Source organism: Protomyctophum bolini, assembly GCF_963924005.1.
Source record: "Protomyctophum bolini genome assembly, chromosome: 5".
Classification (NCBI taxonomy): Eukaryota; Metazoa; Chordata; class Actinopteri; order Myctophiformes; family Myctophidae; genus Protomyctophum; species Protomyctophum bolini.
Genome location: NC_137866.1, coordinates 21,936,725 through 21,960,006, shown reverse-complemented (window position 1 = coordinate 21,960,006; position 23,282 = coordinate 21,936,725). Strand labels below are relative to the sequence as shown.

The following is a 23,282-nucleotide window of genomic DNA, read 5'->3' as shown; positions in this document are numbered from 1 at the left end:
ACAGAAAGAATGTGCAGTTTTGGCTGCAAAATATGTCAATTCCTGTCACAAGAAAAGGGACAACCAGTAGGACACACATACAGTATGCCATGTTTTATTTTCTGCACCACCTGCTTTATTGTATATTATTTTATATACAATAAATATGTCATTGATATTATGTTGTTATGTTGTTGTTTGTAATATCTGTGATTGTGCTTTGGCAACACTTGTAAAACGTCATGCCAATAAAGCCTGTTGAATTGAATTGAATTGAGAGAGAGAGAGAGAGAGGGGAATTGCACCACTTGGTTCACACAGGTGTGCTTTTTGTTAAATAGAGAGATTTTGCCATTTCAGTTTTGGGAGTTTGTCGGGAAATACCTTATATTTGACAATGTGCAATTAAGGCAGCTATGGGCTTGATTAAATCATCTTCATTCATCACTGAAACCGTCAGGAGCGTCCTTTACGCTCGTGCTTCTGACGTATTATGATATGCCGAAATTAGTGGTACATCGAATACTGTGACTACTACAGCTATTGCAAAATATTTGGTTGGCGTTTGAGGTTGTTGAATGACTTACTTGGTCATTATTATTATTATTATTATTATTGTTAATATTATTATTATTATTCCCCCCCCCCTCCCTGGGCCTCAACATTAATTCGGTGGCAATGCAATGCGATCGTGCTGCGCCACTGCTACCTCTGGAGTAACATAATTCAATAAGTAACCCATTTGGGTGTAACAACTGTAAACAAAAAATTAAAATACGATGGGTAGGAGGAAGTACTGTACTCTACTGTGTATGGTTCGTGATTTGTAGAAGATGGTCTATCTTGGAGGCGTGCAGTGTTCGTTTTGATTATATTTGATATCGTGATTGACAATAAGTAGATTTTTAATTTAGCCTATCAGTCATATAAGCTATTTCCGATTCATCATTTAACTGCATGTACAGTAACTGGAATATTATTTACGGCTATAGCTAACTATTAGCTATATACTTCTCATGTACAGGAGAAGAGCTATAGCTCAGCTGAGCTGATCAGCAGCAGCAACGCAACAGACTGGTCGTGAAGATGAAGAGGCCTTAAATGGAAGATCTGCAACAGCATATTCGATCAATAAATTCAGGTATTCACGAATAGGAGTAATAAGTCTGTTTGGAACTCATTAACGTTTACATAAAAATGCAGTTGAGCTATTAACCACCGCGCGCTAGCCAGTTTATAGTGTCTTTTATATTGTATTTTAGGATACTCCTATTTTAACTAGTGTTATCCAGTAGGCAATTACTTATTCTGTAGGCCTAATTGTCCTCTATGCCTTTCAAGGTATAGGATAGAGGACAAGTAGCCTACAGAATAAGTAATGACTAATTGGCTACTGGTCTGGATGTTCATGATTCATCCTTTAACTGCAGCCCCGTAAAATCTGAATCCCCCATCCACTCCTTTTTCCCCTCGCTGTATATGTTTTCTTTTCCATTTTTACCTCCTTTATGATGATTTCCTTCCCTTTGGTGTATATTTGTACGTTTCTAAATGTTATGATGAATTGAACAAGTGAAAACAAGTGTTAAGTGCTTTATTGGGTTGTGCACTCACTGTTAACAGTTTTTGTATTGAGTTGTGCTTGAAATGTAGCTACTGTAATTCTGCAAACTGTTAAATAAATACTTCAATCAATCAAAAAAGCGGTGCTGCTGTGACAACAACTGAATTCCCCTCCAAATAAAAAAAGGTCTGTCTGTTTATCTGCCCACCCATGTGCTGTCTGTCTGTCTGTCTGTCTGTCTGTCTGTCTGTCTGGTTGGATAGCAACATGGTTGGATAGCTCTGGTAGTGTTGGGATCTGTTTGATTTCATGAGATAATTATATCACTGCATGTCTAGTGAATAACAACCTCACAATTCACAACTGTTGATATCTCCTTCAGCCTGAAGCTTAATTCATTATCCTGAAATGTGTCCATAGACATGGCCTCTCAGCTGCAGGTGTTCTCGTCTCCCTCGGTGTCCTCCAGTGCCTACTCTCGTTCAAAGAGGCTCAAGGTCGAGAACCCTGCATGGGAGGGGAGCAACCAGCTGGGAGACAATGGTTACTATCAGCAGAGCCCTAATGAGGGGTCCGTGCCCTCCGCCTCCGGATCCAACTGTAACATGACGTACAACACTAGCCAGGTGCACCCACCGCCATCGACCGCAGGCTCCCGTGAGCAAACGGTGGTGCGGGCAGCGGACAGCACAGGCAGTGTTCGTGGACCGCCCTCCTCGTCCTCCTCGTCCTCTTCCTCCAGTCGCCGGGTCAAGGACGCAGAGTCGTCCTCTCAGCTCTGCGACCAGCTCCACCACAAGCAGTACAGCCTGAAGCGGAAAAGCGAGGAGGTGGACAGCAGCGACAGTGTCCAAATACTGGAGGAGCTCTCGGCTCCTGTGGTCTCACACCGTGCCGGAGGTGGAGGGGCCACCACCACCACGGCCCAGTCCATAGCACATTCCACTTCTACCACTAAGAGCAGCAACTCCCACAGCGAGGGGGACTATCAGCTGGTGCAGCATGAGATTCTGTGTTCGGTGTCCAACACCTATGAAGTGCTCGAGTTCCTGGGTCGCGGGACCTTTGGTCAGGTGGCCAAATGCTGGAAGCGTGGCACAAACGAGATCGTGGCAATTAAAATATTGAAGAACCATCCCTCGTACGCCCGGCAAGGTCAAATTGAAGTGAGTACTCTTCGCTTTGGAGGAATGCCAGCGCTTTTGCTCGCAATTCAGGTGCAAAAACGGGTGTGCTGAGTGCTCTCTCTCTCTATAAATATGAGTATACTAAAAACACTGTAAAAGATACAATAACATCTATCTATCTTATTCCATTTTGGAACCCCTTTTGGTGTTTTAAACATTATGTTATAATTTAGCTATTGAAAAATAAAAATAGCAGATCTACAAATATTTATTTCAGAAAACTGGAGGATTTAGAAGAATATTTTTTTAAATTTCGAGGTCAGGCCTAAATGGGTTATTATACAGTACTTTTTGCCTTTCTTTCTCCTTCTCACAGGTGAGCATCCTTAGCAGACTGAGCACAGAGAATGCAGACGAGTTCAACTTTGTACGATCGTACGAGTGTTTCCAGCACAAGAACCACACCTGCCTCGTGTTCGAGATGCTGGAGCAGAACCTATACGACTTCCTGAAGCACAGCAAGTTTAGCCCTCTCCTCCTCAAGTCCATCCGGCCCGTTCTGCAGCAGGTGGCCACGGCGCTGATGAAGCTGAAAAGCCTGGGGCTGATCCACGCCGACCTGAAACCCGAGAATATTATGCTGGTGGATCCTCTGAGGCAGCCATACAGAGTGAAAGTCATTGACTTCGGCTCAGCCAGCCATGTGTCTAAAGCAGTTTGTTCCACCTATCTTCAGTCACGCTACTACAGGTAGATGACGTATAGGTCCAATAAATGCGAGCCTGTCGCTGTGTTTTCGATGGACTGATCTAGCTGTTAAATTGACTTAAAGGAGAATTCCATGCTAGAAGGCTTTCTTATCTTTATTTGTAGTTGTTACGTCCCCAACAAAGAGGTCCAGGTATTATTTTGTGCAAAACCTCCTTATTGGCTATTTCCCCTACCATAAACCCTAAATGAATTGTATTGAATTGAATGGGGCTATGGGGTGTTGTGCTAATTCGCTTATTTCCATCACTCAAAACTTTTTTTTTTGTATATATCCCCTCTTCATAATGTAAATAATATTCCAAGCGGCATACTACTTTACTACTTATTTCGATGGAAATAAGCGAATTAGCACAACACCCCATAGCCCCATTCAATTCTATGCAATTCATTGAGGGCTTATGGTAGGGGAAATAGCCAATAAGGAGTTTTTGCACAAAAAAACACCTGGACCTCTTTGGTGGGGACGTAACAACTACAAAGAAAGGTAAGAAAGCCTTCTAGCATGGAATTCTACTTGAATCTGTACCACAGAGGTCAAGAGACTGTAATTAAGGTGATGTTTTTTTGGCAGGGCGCCAGAGATCATTCTGGGTCTTCCTTTCTGCGAAGCTATCGACATGTGGTCTTTGGGCTGTGTCATTGCTGAACTGTTTTTGGGGTGGCCCCTCTATCCTGGTGCATCAGAGTATGATCAGGTCAGACACACACACAAAACTATCTCTATCTAAATAGTCAGGGCGGCTGTAAATGTCCAGTTGATAATATAATAATAACTTGGCTCACATTAGACTGGATAAGATATAATTGTCTTAGTACAGTAAGATGTTATTTTGTACATTGTTGTTTAAACATGTAATCAGATCAGTTGAAATCTTTCCTCTCTGCCAGCTGGATTGAAAACCCCATGCATGTCCTAAAATAAGTTTAGGATGTTTTCGCTTAGGTAGGGAAGTTTAGCGCATGAATTGCCTTTTAATAATTCCCTTTCACAAACTAGCCATTTAAACTCCAAAACTGGCATCTACCAGGTTAGATAGTCAAATTGCAACCATTTTTAAAATGCCAAAAGTTGCTAATTTTTCTTCTTGTGTTTGTCGGCATGGTTAGATTCGCTACATTTCCCAGACCCAGGGCCTTCCTGCAGAATACTTGCTGAGTGCGGGAACAAAGACCAGCCGCTTCTTCAACAGAGGCCCTGACTCAAGCTACCCTCTCTGGAGACTGAAAGTGGGTTGTCCTGCTGGGATTAGTCAACGCAGTAATCATAGCTTTATCGCTCCAATAATTATGATATACTGCAAGTCCACAATTATACTAAGACGGTAAGACCCAGTGTTTATTTCTCTGCAGACACCTGCAGAGCATGAGGCAGAGATGGGGATTAAGTCAAAAGAGGCAAGAAAGTACATCTTCAACTGTCTTGATGATATGATGCAGGTGAGAAGTCTATTGTTCATTTTCAGAGAGAATTCCTGTCATTGAGTTCAACTTCAATACAGTGTTGTTGCTGCTTCATGTTATATTATTTATACTGTAGTGTAGGTTGATTTACGCCTCATTTTGTGGGAAGTATTTTCAAGTATATGACAGTGCAGTATATGACATGAGTACTACTAACTACTAATTGACTGCAAAATGAACACAATTATCGTCACTTGTCCAGTTGTTTTAGTGCTTTCATGGGAGGTTACATGCTATTACAGTATAATGCGTTAACAGACAATTATATGAAGCGTTGAATGAGTCAGTATTGCTTGTGATACCAGCACCTATCGCACAATAACAATAAGTATTATCTCCTATTTTATGATCCACACTTCCACAGCATTGCGTTGTGTTTGTTAATGGTATACTGTGTATATGTAGGTTAACATGACCAGCCTAGAGGGGACTGACATCTTGGCAGAGAAGGCTGACCGACGAGAGTTCATTGACCTCCTAAAGAAAATGCTAACACTGGACGCAGAAAAACGCGTCACACCTATGAAGACCCTCAACCACCCCTTTGTCACTATGACCCACCTGCTGCACTTCCCTCACAGCTCACAGTAAGTATAGCAGCTGTACCCACCTGCTATACAGTAGGCTATTATTGTTTGCGTAGATTTGAAACATTATGTTATAATTTAGCTATTTAAAAATAGCAGATCTACAAGCTCATAGCGCGCCACCGAGTGGCACGCTACGAGCTTGTAGGTCTCCTATTTTTAAAAGATTCGTGAAAATATTTGCTTCTGGGGGGGTCCCTGGGGGTCCCAGCAACGTCTCCTGGCGGAGCCTCCTCTCCCTTCTCACTGTGTCCAGCCGCAGGTAGAACGCCCATCTCCGTCAGTTTTGCACACACCTCATGTCGGAGCGCAGCCTTTGGGGCATAGATAGACACACTTAAATCATAGCGAGTTGCCACCACTAACAGCTCTGATTTTTTACATTTCTCAATTTTACTCCAAGAAGGGTTTGCCACGAAATCATCAATTTTAAATTCCATACTTACAACTGTCAAAACTGCCAACCAGAGACAAAAAATAAATACCTTACCAAACATCACGCGGAAAAAAATGGTTTGGCTAGCCCCCAATTCATGTTATGCACCAGTCTAGGGGTCTGATACACAACATGAAATATGACGCTCCCGCCTTCCCCAACTCCCAAGCAGCCACTCAAACAAGGGTTGAAAAAGCAAATATATATTTATTAACGAAAATGATATTTACAAAAGGGGTAAAGGGGTTTAAGGCAACTGATAGTTTAAATAAGAAAAGAACTAGAAACAAAAGTATCTTCCCTAACGAAACAAAACACATGAGCTTACCTCCTTAACTTTAAACAGAACTTTAACAGGCAACGAAACTCAGAATCCCTTATTCAGGTTTGGACAACAACTCAAACAAAACTCATATTAACAAAACATAACTATAAGGAAGGGCGGTGGCCGGTTGGGAGCCGAGGAAGACAGGTCTGTCCCCTGCGTGCCGCACTCTCCTCTGCTCCTCTCTTAAGTAGGGGAAATGCCACCCTCGTTAGCCACTGAGATGTCTTGTGTGGACTCAGGCCTTCTCCACCAATCACGGCTGTCCACCGCGCTCTGCATCCTCTCCGTCACGCCCAGGCTCACGGTGCCATCTCCATCGGGGCGATGCACAGGGCGATGCACAGGGCGCTGCTCAGGGCGCGCGTACCACTTCATACCAGGGCAGAAAGTCATGTCACAGTATAGGACCACATCACAGAATACAACCACATCACAGAATACGACCACAGTCGTAACAGCGGCCAAATACATATAGTTTTGGGGGTCCTTGACATGAAACTGTTTGAGAACCACTGCTATAGAAACATGAGGTTTTTCAGAAAATTGTCATGATTTAGAAGTAAAGACATATTTTAAAATGTCGACGTCAGGCCTAAAGGAAGCGCTTGTTTTCGGCCGAGGCGACGGCAGCGTGCTGTCTGAAGCAGACGTGAGCCACGAGAGGCACTGCCGAGCGAGCTAAAGTGAGCGAGTCGCCGTGCTGAACGTCATTATGTTCCGACAGAATCGTAAAACCTCGTCCCACCTACTTTCGGTACCTCCGACATTTCTACATCACCTCGCACGCGGCCTCCTGGATTTAGCATCAGGGTTTAGAGCTGCTAGGATAGCTGACATACAGAATGGGTCAGATAAAAGAAATATACTAATATTGATTTATTTGTACTCCCTTCACAGTGTGAAGTCCTGCTTCCAAAACATGGACATATGCAAACGCAGATGCAGCGCCTTTGAGAATGGGAAAAACATCTTTGCTAGCAGCAACACGCCCAGTGCAGCCGCCAACCTCACTGTAACATTTAGTAGCCAACTAAACCAGCACAACCAGGTGAGTTACTTCCTCCCATACGTTTTCTCAACTTGTCTTAATTTTTTATTTTGTGTTCCATTTGTATCCATTGAAATTAATCACGTGAATAAAAAAATCTCATCTCATGCCAATGTTACTCATATTTACAGGCATCAATCACAGTATACAGTAATCTGGTATCAACCTTACTGTAGAAACAGCTGCAATTATTTATTATCTGACTCTGGTTAACCCATTTAGGCGACGATTTAAAAAGAAATCCTCTAAATCCAGTTTTCAGAAAATCTTCCATTTTATATTCAAAACATTGGAAAAGAATCCCGCACACTGTCTTCACTTGAGTTTAGATTTTATCGAGCAACGTTTCGGTCGTCAGACCTTCATCAGGCATCCTGATGAAGTAACCCTAACCCCTTATTTAGTAGTTACTAAGCTACTACTAAGTAATTTGGCGTACTAAATGGTATGTTATTATGTGATTTCGGACAGAGCCCAGTTGCAATGCAGTTACAACCACGAAAAGCAAGCACGGTTGAACTGAAGTGATGTGTTCTCTATATCTCTCCTCTGTTCCATTGAAGTATACTGGAGACTAAACTATAGCTCAATTCTGGTTTAGGCTGTTCTTAAACTGGGAGGTTATAACTGAGGGGGCAATGCCTCCTTTCCGACCCTCACCGTGGTGCTTTTTGTTTTTATTGCTTGCTTGTTCCAGATGGCCTCTACAGGTGGCCAGTCTCTGTCCCTGAGCAGTAACGTCCCGCTGTTGAACTACCAACCTGGCAACCTGTACCAGCAGGCCACCATAAACATCCCTGGCCTCGCCCAGCAGAGTGTGCCCCTGCAGACAAGGCCCACCCAGCTCTGCACTCAGACGGAACCCTTCCAACAGACACTGATCGTATGCCCGCCCACCATCCAGGGTGAGGAGACCCCCCCCCCCCCCCCCCCCGCCTTTGGTGTATTGTTGTTTATCCCATTTTGGGGCGGGAACCCCTTTTGGTGTTATGCTTTAGCTATTGAAAAATAGCAGATCTACAAGCTCGTAGGTCTGCTATTTTTTTTTAAATCGAAGAACGACTGACATAGAAACATAGCTCTTTCAGAAAACTGTCAGGATTTTGAAGAAATCTTTAGTTAATTATACAAAAACATTTCTCAGGTTAGCATAATCTAGAATGTGTTACTACACGCTACACCTACGATTGAGGAATTCATTATTTCTCTTTCGAGTTTATAAAGAGTCACACATTCTGTATTCATTCTGTGCTGTACACAATAAGTACATTGTAACTGAACATCATTTGCCTATATTTATTCCTTGCAGGTATACAGGCGTCCAACAAGCACTCGGGTTATCCAGTGAGGATGGATAACTCGGTCCCCTTAATACCTCAGAACCAGTCCTCCCAACCTTTGCACATTCAGCCCAGCATGTTGACACAGGTAGGATCCACTACGTGAGCATCTTCGGCACGCTCACATGTAGAGAGTGCAAGTGCGATCTGAGTGAGACACACACACACAAACCGTACATTTTTTACGAAGGCAGACAGCGATTTGTCTTTTGGCCACTGGCCACTGTGTTTTTTCCATTCTGGGCAGGTTGTGTTTTGGCGCTCTATAATCTGTCCAGCGCATCACGGAATGCGATGTTAAATTGTGTATCAGTGAATGTCATTACAGCGTAGGAGACCAGCCTTGTAACCTTGGTGTCTTCCTTATTGTTATCTCAAACGTTATCTATGCTCCTTAACTCAAACCACCAAAGTGGGGAACTAGTGGCTCAGATGCAATTTGAGAACACTAACGCATTTTCGCAAAACAGCCTTCTTCAGAGCAGATTCAAAATGATCTATGCTCCGTTTGTAGATCGAAATTATAAATCAGGGTTGCAAATCTCTTGACCTTTCTCCTGGGCAGTGGGCAGTAAAATGCACTTCCATTGAATGGGTAATGATTTTGATTAGTGAGTTTTATGTATTGGCCACGTGATGTCATTTACATCTTTTGTTTAATCCATCATCGGTAGTGCCCGGTTATAATTATTTCTTTATATTTAATAATTTTATTATATTGTTGCTGTTTGTGGCTGCATGCTGGAGAGGTTTTCATGGCTGTCAAGTATGTCAGATGGACGGTGGACCATCGTGCAAATGCAAGCTTGTCTGTAAACATTAATCTGGAAGAAACTTCTCTCTCCATTTTGTAATTTGTGCTTGAGGCCTTTTCTCAGAACAAGGCATCATTTGTACTGCTGCATCTACTGTATTGCAGACGTCTTGCCCTGTCACTGCTGAAGTGCTGGCCTGCAAAGTTTTGAGAAATGTTTTGCTTGCGTGTGTGTGTGCGTGCGTGCATGCGTGTGTGTGTGTGTGTGTGTGTGTGTGTGTGTGTGTGTGTGTGTGTGCGTGCGTGCGTGCGTGCGACGCGTGCGTGTGTGCCTGTGCGTGTGCGTGTGTGTGTGCGTGTACAGCAGGGCTGGCCAACGGGCACCCAGCAGATTCTCATTCCCTCCACGTGGCAGCAGATGCCAGGCATGGCCATCCACAACACTAGCCAGGCTGTGGTTCCTGACTCGCCCATGGGAGCCCCGCTCTCTGACAACCAACAGACGTCCAACTGGAGGTGAGCTCTGCCTCTTCAGTGTCTTTGTCCCGTGTCCAAAGGTCCTTACACACGAACAGTGTTTTTCTTTCGTGCACTTAATTCTCCGTCATAAGTTTATCTACACCAGGGGTGCCCACACTTTTTTGACTTGAGAGCTACTTTAAAAATGACCAGCAAAACAAGATCTACCCACCAAAAGAATTATCCCATTGCTGAATAGTTTAAAAATGTACCAGAAGGGGCTTCTGAATAGCGGTGCTGGCGTTACATATAAGACAAACACACTCAAAATTGGAATTGGTACTGTTGTGTTTTGTTTGAGCTGACAGGACCTATTTGATGTCAATCAATGAAGTCACCTTAATTCAAGTGGCAGATTCCTTTAGTTTTTTCCTTTTTAAATTCATATATTGCTTAGGGTCATGTCATGTGATCTACTGGTAGATCGCGATCTACCTTTTGGGCCCACCTGATCTACACAGAAAGTGAATATTACATGGCGATAAAAATGAGGTTGATTTTTCAATGATCCACACGGGTAACATGTTGTCCTACTGTAGCTTATATGACTCTATGATTTAAATCTTGCCAGGGGTCGACATGGCAGCCAGTATGATGGCCTCAACCAGCAAGACCTGGGGCGACACCACGGCTCCTCCCAGAACCACAACTCAGGAGTGGCTTATTCTAGATCCCAACAGGGCAAGAGATCTAAGGCTCGGCATGCCGACAGCCGAGTCAGGTATATCAGACATAAATCCACATCCGCATATCTTATTATATGTCTGTTCTCAAAGTAACTTGAAGCCTATAATATTATCCCATTCCCATTTTGGTGTTTTAACTAAGCATTATGTTATACTTTAACTATTGAAAAATAGCAGATCTACAAGCTCATATAGCGCGCCACCGAGTGGCGCGCTACGAGCTTGTAGGTTTTTTTTATTTCGACGTCAGGCCTAAAAGGGTTATTTTGCATATATACCTGTACTTATGTATGCGTGTGTATTAAGGGTGAGTGATGCGCCTCTGCCCTGGTTTAGGCCAGTGTCTCTGCTGCAGTCGGTTCCCTCCGTTCTCCACAACTCCCCTGCCTGCACTGGGGACCAGTCTCAGCCAATCGTCATCTCCGACACTCCTAGTCCTGCGGTCAGCATCATCACCATCCACAGCGATTCTGAGGACGAGGACGACAGGAAATACCCCAGTGCCTGGTGAGGTTACTTGGATCTAAAAGCCTAAATAAAAATGTATAGGAAGTTAAAAAAATATATATATATATATTTTATATTTGGTCTCAATATTTCTTCCTCCCAGCTCAGGGACGAGCCAGCGGGCCAACGTGATCAGTTGTGTGACAGTACACGACTCCCACGACTCTGACTCGTCCACCAGCAGCCCTCGGAGCCCCAAGGCCAGCTCGCAGCAACCCAAATGTATGGCCATCATTATGCCTTCTGTGAAGAGTCAGGCTGGGGAGGGCTCAGCCCATAAAGCCCCTGCAGATCCAGGTACAGTACCACGTGGCCACTGTGCTGCCTAGTGATCACTTATTTGGAAGAGTTGCACATGGCACTTATGATTCATTCGACTCTCCCGAGGGAAATTGGCCTCCTTTTAGAACTATTAGCCATCAGTCTTATTATAATATTGTTGCTGTGGGGAAGAAACTATGTACAGTATCTCTGTATTATGTTTTTGCAATTCTTTATTTAGGAACTGTGTACATGTTACCACAAAGTTATTTCTTAATATTGATACATTTTACAAAAACCTTGGTAGTGGACATGTTTGCCTGAAAAGGAATCTTTGAAATGTTTCATAGTTTTTGAAATATACTGTAGTGCTTTCAAATTTGATACATTTATAATGGGGCTCAATGGCAGCTCTATGGCACGTCAAAAAGTCACTTTCACCTAGAAACTCCATTCACATATATCACTATAATTCCGCTTACTGTGGGCACCCATGCTGGAACTTACTTTGAAATGTTTTGTAGTTTCTGAGTTATTGTGGGCACACACTAGTTATGGCCAGTTTATATTTATTATTCCAATTTCCGCCCTTTTTTTCGGTTTCCTACTACTTCCACATACTTTATGCTAGAATTTTAGTTCAAACTTCAAACTGTTCAGCTCTTTGCAGTTATGCTTGCTTGCATTTTTATTTTTACAAAGTTTTATACTTTTTATACTTTTTAACTTTTTTTTACATTCTTTATAATGAGAGTCGATGGAAGAAAGGTCCCATTTTTCACAGTTAACTTTTTTGAGCTCTTATTACTCCGTCATACTTTCACTTTGAAACTTCATTTAAACTTTATAATGTTCATCTATCTTTGAACTTTCATTGGTGAAAAAGTTGTTTTGAAAAAGTTTATACTTTTTAAAATATTTAACTTTATTTATAGTTTTTTCCTGTATGGGATTTATCTCTAAATCAACCTCACTTTTGCAGCCTCATTACTCTGGCATACTTTGTCGTAGAAACGTGATTTAAACTTTAGAAAGCTCACACGACTCTGGACGTTTTCGTGGTTCTCCGACATCGCAGTTCAATTGAAGGTCGTTTCGCCTAATTAGTGCCAACTTAGAGTGCGGGCTTCTTTGACTAGAGTGTAGAAACTGAAATTCTTTCCTTGAAAATTTACCAAACAAATTGTCGTCCCGGCCAAAATATTCATTTTACACGCATGTTCATTGGTCATTTTGTAGCCACACATGTCCTCTTTCACACAATGTGACCACCAAAGCACAGAGACATACAGAATGTGAACTACGGCCTTTTAAGTGACACAAATACTGTCAAGTTGCCCATTGACCTCCATTGTATAATTCTTACGAGGATATTATCGCGCAGACAATTCTTAACTCGCTCTTATAACCACATTTTCGATTGTACCAACACCACAATCGCACATGGTATACGTCAATATCTCAGGCCACTCACAGAGAAAAAAATATTTGCATTCGACTTTTACTTTTTGCGATAGAGCAATTTGTTCGGGCATAGTTTTCCCCCATTCAGAACCATTGTAATCATGTAGTATCATTGTAGTCATAGTACTGGCATAGAAGTGGAAGTCTTTTTACTTCCACAGCTGAGACAGCTGAGGCTTAATTACAGGGCTGACATTAAAGTTACAAGATCTCAATGAGTTGCTCTGCGATACCTTGTGAGCTTGTAGGTCTGCTATTTGTGCAATTAGGCTAGACACACGCAAGTGCACGCATGCACGCACGCACGCACGCACGCACGCACCCTGTCTTCCTATTGGCTGGCCTTTACACAGCTCTCGCAAGCGCACGCACGCACGCACGCACGCACGTTTGACATTAAAGTTACAAGATCTCAATGAGTTGCTCTGCGATACCTTGTGAGCTTGTAGGTCTGCTATTTGTGCAATTAGGCTAGACACACGCAAGTGCACGCACGCACACACACACCCTGTCTTCCTATTGGCTGGCCTTTACACAGCTCTCGCAAGCGCGCGCACGCACGTTTATAAAAAATAAAGTTTTTTTTTGTTTTTTAATTTTTATCCCACGATTTTGTAACCCAGTTTTCTTTTCACCCAGTGCCAATTATCTAATGTAATCCTAGGCGCTACACTTCCTCTGCCAACCTGGGGGGGCAGCGGACTGACCTCATGCCTCCTTCTATGCATGAGGAGTCCAAGCTACTTCTTTTCACCTGACAGAGGGGAATTTCCCCGGCCGGACGTAGCGCGTGGAAGGGACACGTTATTCCGACCAGTTCCTTTCCCCTCCATCAGGCGCCCCGGCTGGCCAGGGGGAGGTAGTTTTTTAGAGACCAGGATTACTGCATGTTTTTGTGAGGGTATCTACCCTAGGGGACACGGGGAGAACATGCAAACTCCACACAGAAAGGCCCTTTCGCCAACCCCCGCCTCGGGTATGGGCACTGATGACGCGGAGGAGGGAACACGCCGCCAGTGCCCACAGCGTCCCCAGCGGGAATCGAACCCAGGACCTTCTAGCTGTGAGGCGACAGCACTACCAACTACAAAATAAACTTTAAAAAAAGAAAAATTGAAAAAAATGAAATTCATACATTACAAATCATTAGTAGACAGTAATACTTTACTTACTTTATTCTGCCACTTTTTGGGCATCATACTACTTCCACATACTTTATTCCGCTTTATGCAGTTATTTATGCATATTCTTTTTACACATTTTTATACATTATTTTTTTTACTTTTCCTTCAGCTTTAATACATTTTCTACTGTACATTATATACATTGCGTCTTTGGGCGAGCCCACGCAGTTTCTGCAGGGAACTGCTTTCTAGTTTAAAGGAGAATTCCATGCTAGAATGCTTTCTTATCTTTCTTTGTAGTTGTTACGTCCCCACCAAAGAGGTCCAGGTGTTTTTTTTTGTGCAAAAACTCCTTATTGGCTATTTTCCCTAACATAAGCCCTCAATGAATTGCATTGCACTGAATGGGAATTGAATGGGGCTATGGGGTGTTATGCACGCCGTTTTTCATCATTTTTGAGGATTTTAAAAAAAAATAAAAAACGATGGGTTATAGCCCATGTTTTTTGAAATTTTGAAAAAAATGTTATCCTCGTTTCTCATCATTTTGGACCATGGGCTATAGCCCATATCGTACGGCATACTATAGCGCGCCGTTTTTCATCATTTTTGATGATTTGACAAAAATGAAAAAATCGATGGGTTATAGCCCATGTTTTTTGAAATTTTGAAAAAAAAAGTTATCCTCGTTTCTCATCATTTTGGACCATGGGCTATTCTCCTCTTGCACAAAGTCTAGTAAGGGGCGGAGTCTAGCCAAGTACACAGGCCGGGGCTTCCGCTTTACTTCCGCGTCTATGCAAAACAGATGGAGAATTGCTTCAGTATTATCATAGCTTTATTCCGATACTGTTAACTAAGCTAAATTGTTCGTTTTTTTTGTACTTTTTTTTGTCCAAGTCTGTGTTTATGTTGTTAATGTACGTACCGTTCGTTTTCATCGTTTGTTTTGTCAGTTAGTTAGTTACCGGTAGTTAAGTTTTAACATGAAGAAAACCACGGTGAAGTTGATGAGGAGGTCAGTGGGCTCTACCGAGCATTGCTCAGTGCCTCTTTGCACTGCATCAGCTCGGTTTACAACATTGAGTTTTCACCGTTTCCCAGAAGATGCTGAAGTAAGGGCTAAATGGATTGTTAACATTAGAAGAGACAATTTCACCGTCACTCCTCGGTGCTACATGTGCAGTAGGCACTTCATGAAAGAAGACGTGATAGAGACTCCAGGTGGACTTCATCGCATTAGAAAGGGGGCCTTGCCTGTGTTGTTTGAGTGGAATAAATATGAAGTCCATCAACGCGTTAGTGTTTGGCAGAGGAGAGAAAGACCTACTAACTGCCCAGATCAGATGGCGATGGATGGTGCAGCAGCTGCTGCTGGAACTGTCATGGAAGTGACCACGACTTGTGACCACGACTACTGCACACCCCCTGAACCTGCCGCCGTTGACCTCGCATTGAGTGAGAGGGATGACATGAAGGATGTAATCACTCAACTGAAGAAGCAAGTGGAGGACTTGTCACTGAAATGTAGGTTTGGACTACATCGATTTGAAGGCTCAGACTCACAGACTAGACACTTCACAAGGTGAGAATAACTTGCATAAAGCATACCAATTTCATTTATTTATTGTGTAAATTTATTTATGTAAATGTCATTACATGAAAGTAACCTTGCTCATGGTTATAAACAATTACAATCCTAATTTGTCCAAGATTTGCTACCTATGAGCACCTGGTGGTGTTTTGGGAACTGATTGAACCATCCACAGCCAACATGATCCGAGTCACCCGGGCACGGAGAGCCCAGCAGAGGAATGAAGAAATATTTATTCCATGTACTTACTCGGTAAGTTTACTCAGGCTGTTTTAATATTTTGTACTGTGCTAATCGTTACTGTATAATCGCTATACCAGAGGGGTAGCCAACCTAGAACTGGGGCCAACATTGGCACAGGGGAGGGGAACACTGGTGTGTGAGAGGGAGAGAGGATCTTTTAAAAATAAAATAATTTGTAGTACTCTCACATATGTATGCAAATGACATTCTGCACATAATTCTACATTCATTCAAACTCAGAACTCTGAACGGGGAGGGAGTCTGAGAGATACAGTAGGTGGGTTATTGGTCTGAATCTAATGATCCTTGCATCCTGATGTGAAAGAAAATATATTGACAACCAAAATATGTTGGAAATATTAATTGATGTGATGTCATAATTAAAATGAAGATATGAATGCCACACTGACTATCAGGAAGCATTGACCCTGACATTGTCATCGAGGGTAGTAGTATTCAGGTTGTATCAGAATTTAAATATCTAGGAATTACACTAGACTCAAACTTTACATTTAAAAAACATGTTAAACATTTAGCCAATAAAATAAAATTCAATGTATCTAATTTCAGACACATAAGACCGTATCTAACAACAGATGCAGATAAACTCTTCATGCATGCTATGATTGTCTCACACATAACCTACTGTTTCACAGCCTGGTCGCAGACAAATCAGACAACTTTAAAATCACTGTACAAACAGACATCAAGAACACTTGCCCAAACGTTACCACCATTGCTATAGTTCAAAAGTTACTTAATTTTGACAGATTTAAACATTTTGCAGATGCTTGTCTCATTTTTAAGATCATAAATGGACTTGCACCACTGAAACAGTTCATAGGTCGAAGGGACAGTGGTGACAGAGCAACAAGCGCAACTACCAGAGGGGACTGTGGAGTACCAACCAGACGTAGTGTGTTGTATGTGTAGTGTGTAAAACACACTAGACATAATTGTCTATGTTTTGTACATTCTCTTTCAGAGACATGCTCTGCTTCCGTGGGATGAATTCTTCCTTTTCCTCATGTACCTGGCCTTGGGGTCCACAGAAGTTGACCTGGCAGATCGTTTCGGGATCCACCCATCAACGGTCAGCCGGATCATAACAACGTGGACATATTACCTGTACTTTCTGCTGGGCTCACTGAAAATGTGGATGTCCCAAGAGGAAGTTCAGGCTGTGTTGCCGAGGGAGTTCAGGGAGAGCAAATACGCTGATACACAGGTAAACGCAATCACTTGCATTAGTCTAGACTAGATGGAAAGGGGGTCCACAGCGCACATAGGGTGGTCAGTAGCTGTCAGTAATAATAATAATAATGAATTGCATTTTTATAGCGCTTTTCTATGCACTACGTGCCTACTCAAAGCGCTTACAATGATTAATTAATTAATTAATGTATGATTCATACATTGGGAAGGGCAGCGTAGTCTTAATGTTGTGTGAGCATGGGCAGATCAATGTATCTCTCCAGACATTGTTAAAACCTGAGAACTGTTTTCTCTGCATCACTTTGACCTAGAAAAATCATTTATGATGTTACTTCATTTTGTAGGTGATTATCGACTGCACAGAGCTGAGATGCCAACAGCCAGAAAGCTTGTCTCTTCAGAGTGAGATGTTCTCATCCTACAAGTCACATTCCACCCTGAAGGGCCTGATTGGCATGGCACCTCATGGAGCAGTCACCTTCATCTCAGACCTGTATGCTGGCTCCATCAGTGACAAAGAGCTGTTTAAGCAGTCAGGCCTCCAAAACCTGCTGACAAAGGATATGGCTGTGATGGCAGACAAGGGATTTTTGATTGTTGACTGTATCCCAGGTCAACTGTATCGCCCACCCTTCCTCTCAAAACAGAGCCAGATGCCAGCAGGAGATGTTAATAAAGCCCAGGAGATTGCACACCTTCGAGTCCATGTTGAGAGAATAATCGGAAGAATTAAACTGTGCAAGCTCTTCCAGTCTGACATCCCTGTTTCCTTGATGGGAAGCATTACCTCTCTGTGGACTGTGGCCTGCTTACTCAGCAACTATCAATATGGACCTCTGGTGAAGGCCTGGGCTCAACAGTGATGAATTGAGACATGCTGATTGAGACAGAGGCTGATATGTAGATCATAAAATCACACCCATCAAGTGAGGGGCGCTCTAATCATCGTACATCATCAAGAATGGTGGTCCCTTATTGGCCAAGGGTGGCCACCGACATACATGCTCAGACACATGACGTAAATGCTCTATTCATTGTCAATGGCATTTAGTTTGTGTTGAGACAGAATGTACATTGTAGCTGTTGATAGGATTGGCTAAAAATATTACATGTCAATAATTTCACTGTATATTTAAGTTGTCATATCGGCTGGGATTTATTTTATTAGGAAGCCTAAAAGGCAAACAGACATTCTTTTGATTCATATGTTCCAATGCTCAAAGCCAAACACACAATTCAATCATTAATCACTATTATTTGAGTGACATTTTAGTGTCCTCACTTTCTTTTTCTTTTTTATTTTGTCAATTACTTAAGTGTGCTTAACCCATTCTGGGCAGGAACCCCTTTTGGTGTTTTTAGCATTGTTATACTTTAGGTATTGAAAAATAGCTGAGCTTGAGCTTAAAACAGCATTTATGATATTTGTCATACACAAACAGGTATGAGACTTACCTCACCTGTACAAGTCATGGCTGTTCAGATGTTCTGGTACTTTACTGCCCTTCCCACAAATGAAACAATCTTGTTGTATGCTCTCACTTACTATCATCATTTTCTGGAGTAGTTTGGTCTATCACAGGAGTTTAACCCTTTTTGTATCGAGGCCATATTTGAGCCACAGAACTAAAACTAAATATTTTGTTTGTCATTTGATTGGATGAGATTCTATCCACATTTCCATGCTGTATTGATGTTGGTACCATTAGGAGAGATAACAGGTAAAAATATCAATTCTTAGGGGCACGGTGGCACAGTCGGTAGTGCTGTCGCCTCACAGCTAGATTCCTGCTGGGGGCGTGTTCTCTCATCAGTGCCCATACCCGAGGTGGGGTTGGAGAAAGGGCCTTTCTGTGTGGAGTTTGCATGTTAGGTTATGTTTGCACGCTCAAATGGACCTGTACAGGTTCATTTGATTAGAAACTCTCCATTTAGCTGGGGACCACCTGGAACCCTCTCAAGGACCACTGGTGGAAAACCACTGGTCTATCATAATACGTACATTTATTTTGAAGGAAAGTACAGGTACAGTATAATAGGGATACTCAAATAGATTTACCTGTGGGCCACATTACAAAAATGGCAAGGGGCCAGGGGCCAGTAGATAAAATTACGACATTAATGATACTTGATAACTTCTCTCTTTCAATTGCTTTATTTTCGCAAAATGTATCAAAGTACAATGTGCATGCACACAATATGTAAATAAATAAATGTGTTACATTTTCTTGCATAAACACAAAGAGCTGTTTCCATAACTGCACAAATTATTGCACATAACATGAGTAGCTGTTATAATAACATAATAACATAACATGAGTAGCTCTTTGCCTGCCTGCCTCAAAATTTCAAAAAACATGGGCTATAACCCATCGTTTTTGTCATTTCGTCATTTTTTAAAAATCTTCAAAAATGATGAAAAACTGCGCGCTATAGTATGCCGTACCCACGGTTGGACCCACGGTCCAAAATGATGAGAAACGAGGCTAACTTTTTTTTTCAAAATTTCAAAAAACATGGGCTATAACCCACCGTTTTTTTCATTTTTCATTTTTTTCAAATGCTCAAAAATGATGAAAAACGGCGTGCCATAGTATGCCGTACGATATGGGCTATAGCCCACGGTCCAAAATGATGAGAAACGAGGCTAACTTTTTCTTTCAAATTTTCAAAAAACATGGGCTATAACCCACCGTTTTTTTCATTTTTTCATTTTTTTCAAATCCTCAAAAATGATGAAAAACGGCGTGACATAGTATGCCGTACGATATGGGCTATAGCCCACGGTCCAAAATGATAAGAAACGAGGCTAACTTTTTTTTTCAAAATTTCAAAAAACATGGGCTATAACCCACCGTTTTTTTCATTTTTTCATTTTTTTCAAATCCTCAAAAATGATGAAAAACGGCGTGCCATAGTATGCCGTACGATATGGGCTATAGCCCACGGTCCAAAATGATGAGAAACGAGGCTAACTTTTTTTTTCAAAATTTCAAAAAACATGGGCTATAACCCACCGTTTTTTTCATTTTTCATTTTTTTCAAATCCTCAAAAATGATGAAAAACTGCGCGCTATAGTATGCCGTACGATATGGGCTATAGCCCACGGTCCAAAATGATGAGAAACGAGGCTAACTTTTTTTTTCAAAATTTCAAAAAACATGGGCTATAACCCACCGTTTTTTTCATTTTTCATTTTTTTCAAATCCTCAAAAATGATGAAAAACTGCGTGCCATAGTATGCCGTACGATATGGGCTATAGCCCACGGTCCAAAATGATGAGAAACGAGGCTAACTTTTTTTTTTCAAAATTTCAAAAAACATGGGCTATAACCCACCGTTTTTTTCATTTTTCATTTTTTTCAAATCCTCAAAAATGATGAAAAACTGCGTGCCATAGTATGCCGTACGATATGGGCTATAGCCCACGGTCCAAAATGATGAGAAACGAGGCTAACTTCTTTTTTCAAAATTTCAAAAAACATGGGCTATAACCCACCGTTTTTTTTTCATTTTTCATTTTTTTCAAATCCTCAAAAATGATGAAAAACGGCGTGCCATAGTATGCCGTACGATATGGGCTATAGCCCACGGTCCAAAATGATGAGAAACGAGGCTAACTTTTTTTTTCAAAATTTCAAAAAACATGGGCTATAACCCACCGTTTTTTTTATTTTTTCATTTTTTTAAAATCCTCAAAAATGATGAAAAACGGCGTGCCATAGTATGCCGTACGATATGGGCTATAGCCCACGGTCCAAAATGATGAGAAACGAGGCTAACTTTTTTTTCCAAAATTTCAAAAAACATGGGCTATAACCCACCGTTTTTTTCATTTTTCATTTTTTTCAAATCCTCAAAAATGATGAAAAACTGCGCGCTATAGTATGCCGTACGATATGGGCTATAGCCCACGGTCCAAAATGATGAGAAACGAGGCTAACTTTTTTTTCCAAAATTTCAAAAACATGGGCTATAACCCACCGTTTTTTTCATTTTTCATTTTTTTCAAATCCTCAAAAATGATGAAAAACTGCGCGCTATAGTATGCCGTACGATATGGGCTATAGCCCACGGTCCAAAATGATGAGAAACGAGGCTAACTTTTTTTTTCAAAATTTCAAAAAACATGGGCTATAACCCACCGTTTTTTTCATTTTTCATTTTTTTCAAATGCTCAAAAATGATGAAAAACGGCGTGCCATAGTATGCCGTACGATATGGGCTATAGCCCACGGTCCAAAATGATGAGAAACGAGGCTAACTTTTTGTTTCAAATTTTCAAAAAACATGGGCTATAACCCACCGTTTTTTTCATTTTTAAATTTTTTTCAAATCCTCAAAAATGATGAAAAACGGCGTGCCATAGTATGCCGTACGATATGGGCTATAGCCCACGGTCCAAAATGATAAGAAACGAGGCTAACTTTTTTTTTCAAAATTTCAAAAAACATGGGCTATAACCCACCGTTTTTTTTATTTTTTCATTTTTTTCAAATCCTCAAAAATGATGAAAAACGGCGTGCCATAGTATGCCGTACGATATGGGCTATAGCCCACGGTCCAAAATTATGAGAAACGAGGCTAACTTTTTTTTTCAAAATTTCAAAAAACATGGGCTATAACCCACCGTTTTTTTCATTTTTCATTTTTTTCAAATCCTCAAAAATGATGAAAAACTGCGCGCTATAGTATGCCGTACGATATGGGCTATAGCCCACGGTCCAAAATGATGAGAAACGAGGCTAACTTTTTTTTTCAAAATTTCAAAAAACATGGGCTATAACCCACCGTTTTTTTCATTTTTCATTTTTTTCAAATCCTCAAAAATGATGAAAAACTGCGTGCCATAGTATGCCGTACGATATGGGCTATAGCCCACGGTCCAAAATTATGAGAAACGAGGCTAACTTTTTTTTTTCAAAATTTCAAAAAACATGGGCTATAACCCACCGTTTATTTCATTTTTTCATTTTTTTCAAATCCTCAAAAATGATGAAAAGCGGCGTGGCATAGTATGCCGTACGATATGGGCTATAGCCCACGGTCCAAAATGATGAGAAACGAGACTAACTTTTTTTTTCAAATTTTCTAAAAACATGGGCTATAACCCACCGTTTTTTTCATTTTTCATTTTTTTCAAATCCTCAAAAATGATGAAAAACTGCGCGCTATAGTATGCCGTACGATATGGGCTATAGCCCACGGTCCAAAATGATGAGAAACGAGGCTAACTTTTTTTTTCAAAATTTCAAAAAACATGGGCTATAACCCACCGTTTTTTTCATTTTTCATTTTTTTCAAATCCTCAAAAATGATGAAAAACTGCGCGCTATAGTATGTCGTACGATATGGGCTATAGCCCACGGTCCAAAATGATGAGAAACGAGGCTAACTTTTTTTTTCAAAATTTCAAAAAACATGGGCTATAACCCACCGTTTTTTTCATTTTTCATTTTTTTCAAATCCTCAAAAATGATGAAAAACTGCGCGCTATAGTATGCCGTACGATATGGGCTATAGCCCACGGTCCAAAATGATGAGAAACGAGGCTAACTTTTTTTTTCAAAATTTCATAAAACATGGGCTATAACCCACCGTTTTTTTCATTTTTAATTTTTTTCAAATCCTCAAAAACGATGAAAAACTGCGCGCTATAGTATGCCGTACGATATGGGCTATAGCCCACGGTCCAAAATGATGAGAAACGAGGCTAACTTTTTTTTTCAAAATTTCAAAAAACATGGGCTATAACCCACCGTTTTTTTCATTTTTCATTTTTTTCAAATCCTCAAAAATGATGAAAAACGGCGTGCCATAGTATGCCGTACGATATGGGCTATAGCCCACGGTCCAAAATGATGAGAAACGAGGCTAACTTTTTTTTTCAAAATTTCAAAAAACATGGGCTATAACCCACCGTTTTCTTCATTTTTTCATTTTTTTCAAATCCTCAAAAATGATGAAAAACGGCGTGCCATAGTATGCCGTACGATATGGGCTATAGCCCACGGTCCAAAATGATGAGAAACGAGGCTAACGTTTTTTTTCAAAATTTCAAAAAGCATGGGCTATAACCCACCGTTTTTTTCATTTTTCATTTTTTTCAAATCCTCAAAAATGATGAAAAACTGCGCGCTATAGTATGCCGTACGATATGGGCTATAGCCCACGGTCCAAAATGATGAGAAACGAGGCTAACTTTTTTTTTTCAAAATTTCAAAAAACATGGGCTATAACCCACCGTTTTTTTCATTTTTCATTTTTTTCAA

At 41.2% G+C, this 23,282-nt stretch overlaps 2 protein-coding genes across 4 annotated transcripts in view; both read left to right on the top strand.

Moving 5' to 3' along the window:
* The first annotated feature begins 783 nt into the window (after positions 1-783).
* The window catches only part of hipk1a (homeodomain interacting protein kinase 1a), a 69,314-nt gene continuing 46,815 nt past the window's right edge, over positions 784-23,282 (top strand). Inside the window, exons 1-14 of one of the 3 annotated variants that reach the window (XM_080763468.1) lie at positions 784-1,120; positions 1,964-2,709; positions 3,047-3,420; positions 4,013-4,136; positions 4,567-4,668; positions 4,792-4,878; positions 5,308-5,489; positions 7,151-7,301; positions 7,999-8,206; positions 8,611-8,729; positions 9,760-9,911; positions 10,486-10,635; positions 10,937-11,107; positions 11,211-11,404. In XM_080763468.1, the coding sequence (XP_080619594.1) occupies positions 1,081-1,120; positions 1,964-2,709; positions 3,047-3,420; positions 4,013-4,136; positions 4,567-4,668; positions 4,792-4,878; positions 5,308-5,489; positions 7,151-7,301; positions 7,999-8,206; positions 8,611-8,729; positions 9,760-9,911; positions 10,486-10,635; positions 10,937-11,107; positions 11,211-11,404 (2,800 nt within the window). In that variant the 5' untranslated portion in view covers positions 784-1,080. Of the gene's footprint in view, positions 1,121-1,963; positions 2,710-3,046; positions 3,421-4,012; positions 4,137-4,548; positions 4,669-4,791; positions 4,879-5,307; positions 5,490-7,150; positions 7,302-7,998; positions 8,207-8,610; positions 8,730-9,759; positions 9,912-10,485; positions 10,636-10,936; positions 11,108-11,210; positions 11,405-23,282 lie in introns of all 3 variants that reach the window. The other 2 variants (XM_080763467.1, XM_080763466.1) reach the window with 2 other exon arrangements.
* On the top strand, positions 13,091-19,190 carry LOC308315474 (uncharacterized protein). The gene is made up of 4 exons (XM_080763469.1): positions 13,091-15,541; positions 15,670-15,802; positions 16,779-17,021; positions 17,353-19,190. Exons 1-4 carry the CDS (start codon positions 14,943-14,945, stop codon positions 17,869-17,871), a joined length of 1,494 nt encoding a protein of 497 aa, XP_080619595.1. The 5' UTR covers positions 13,091-14,942; the 3' UTR covers positions 17,872-19,190.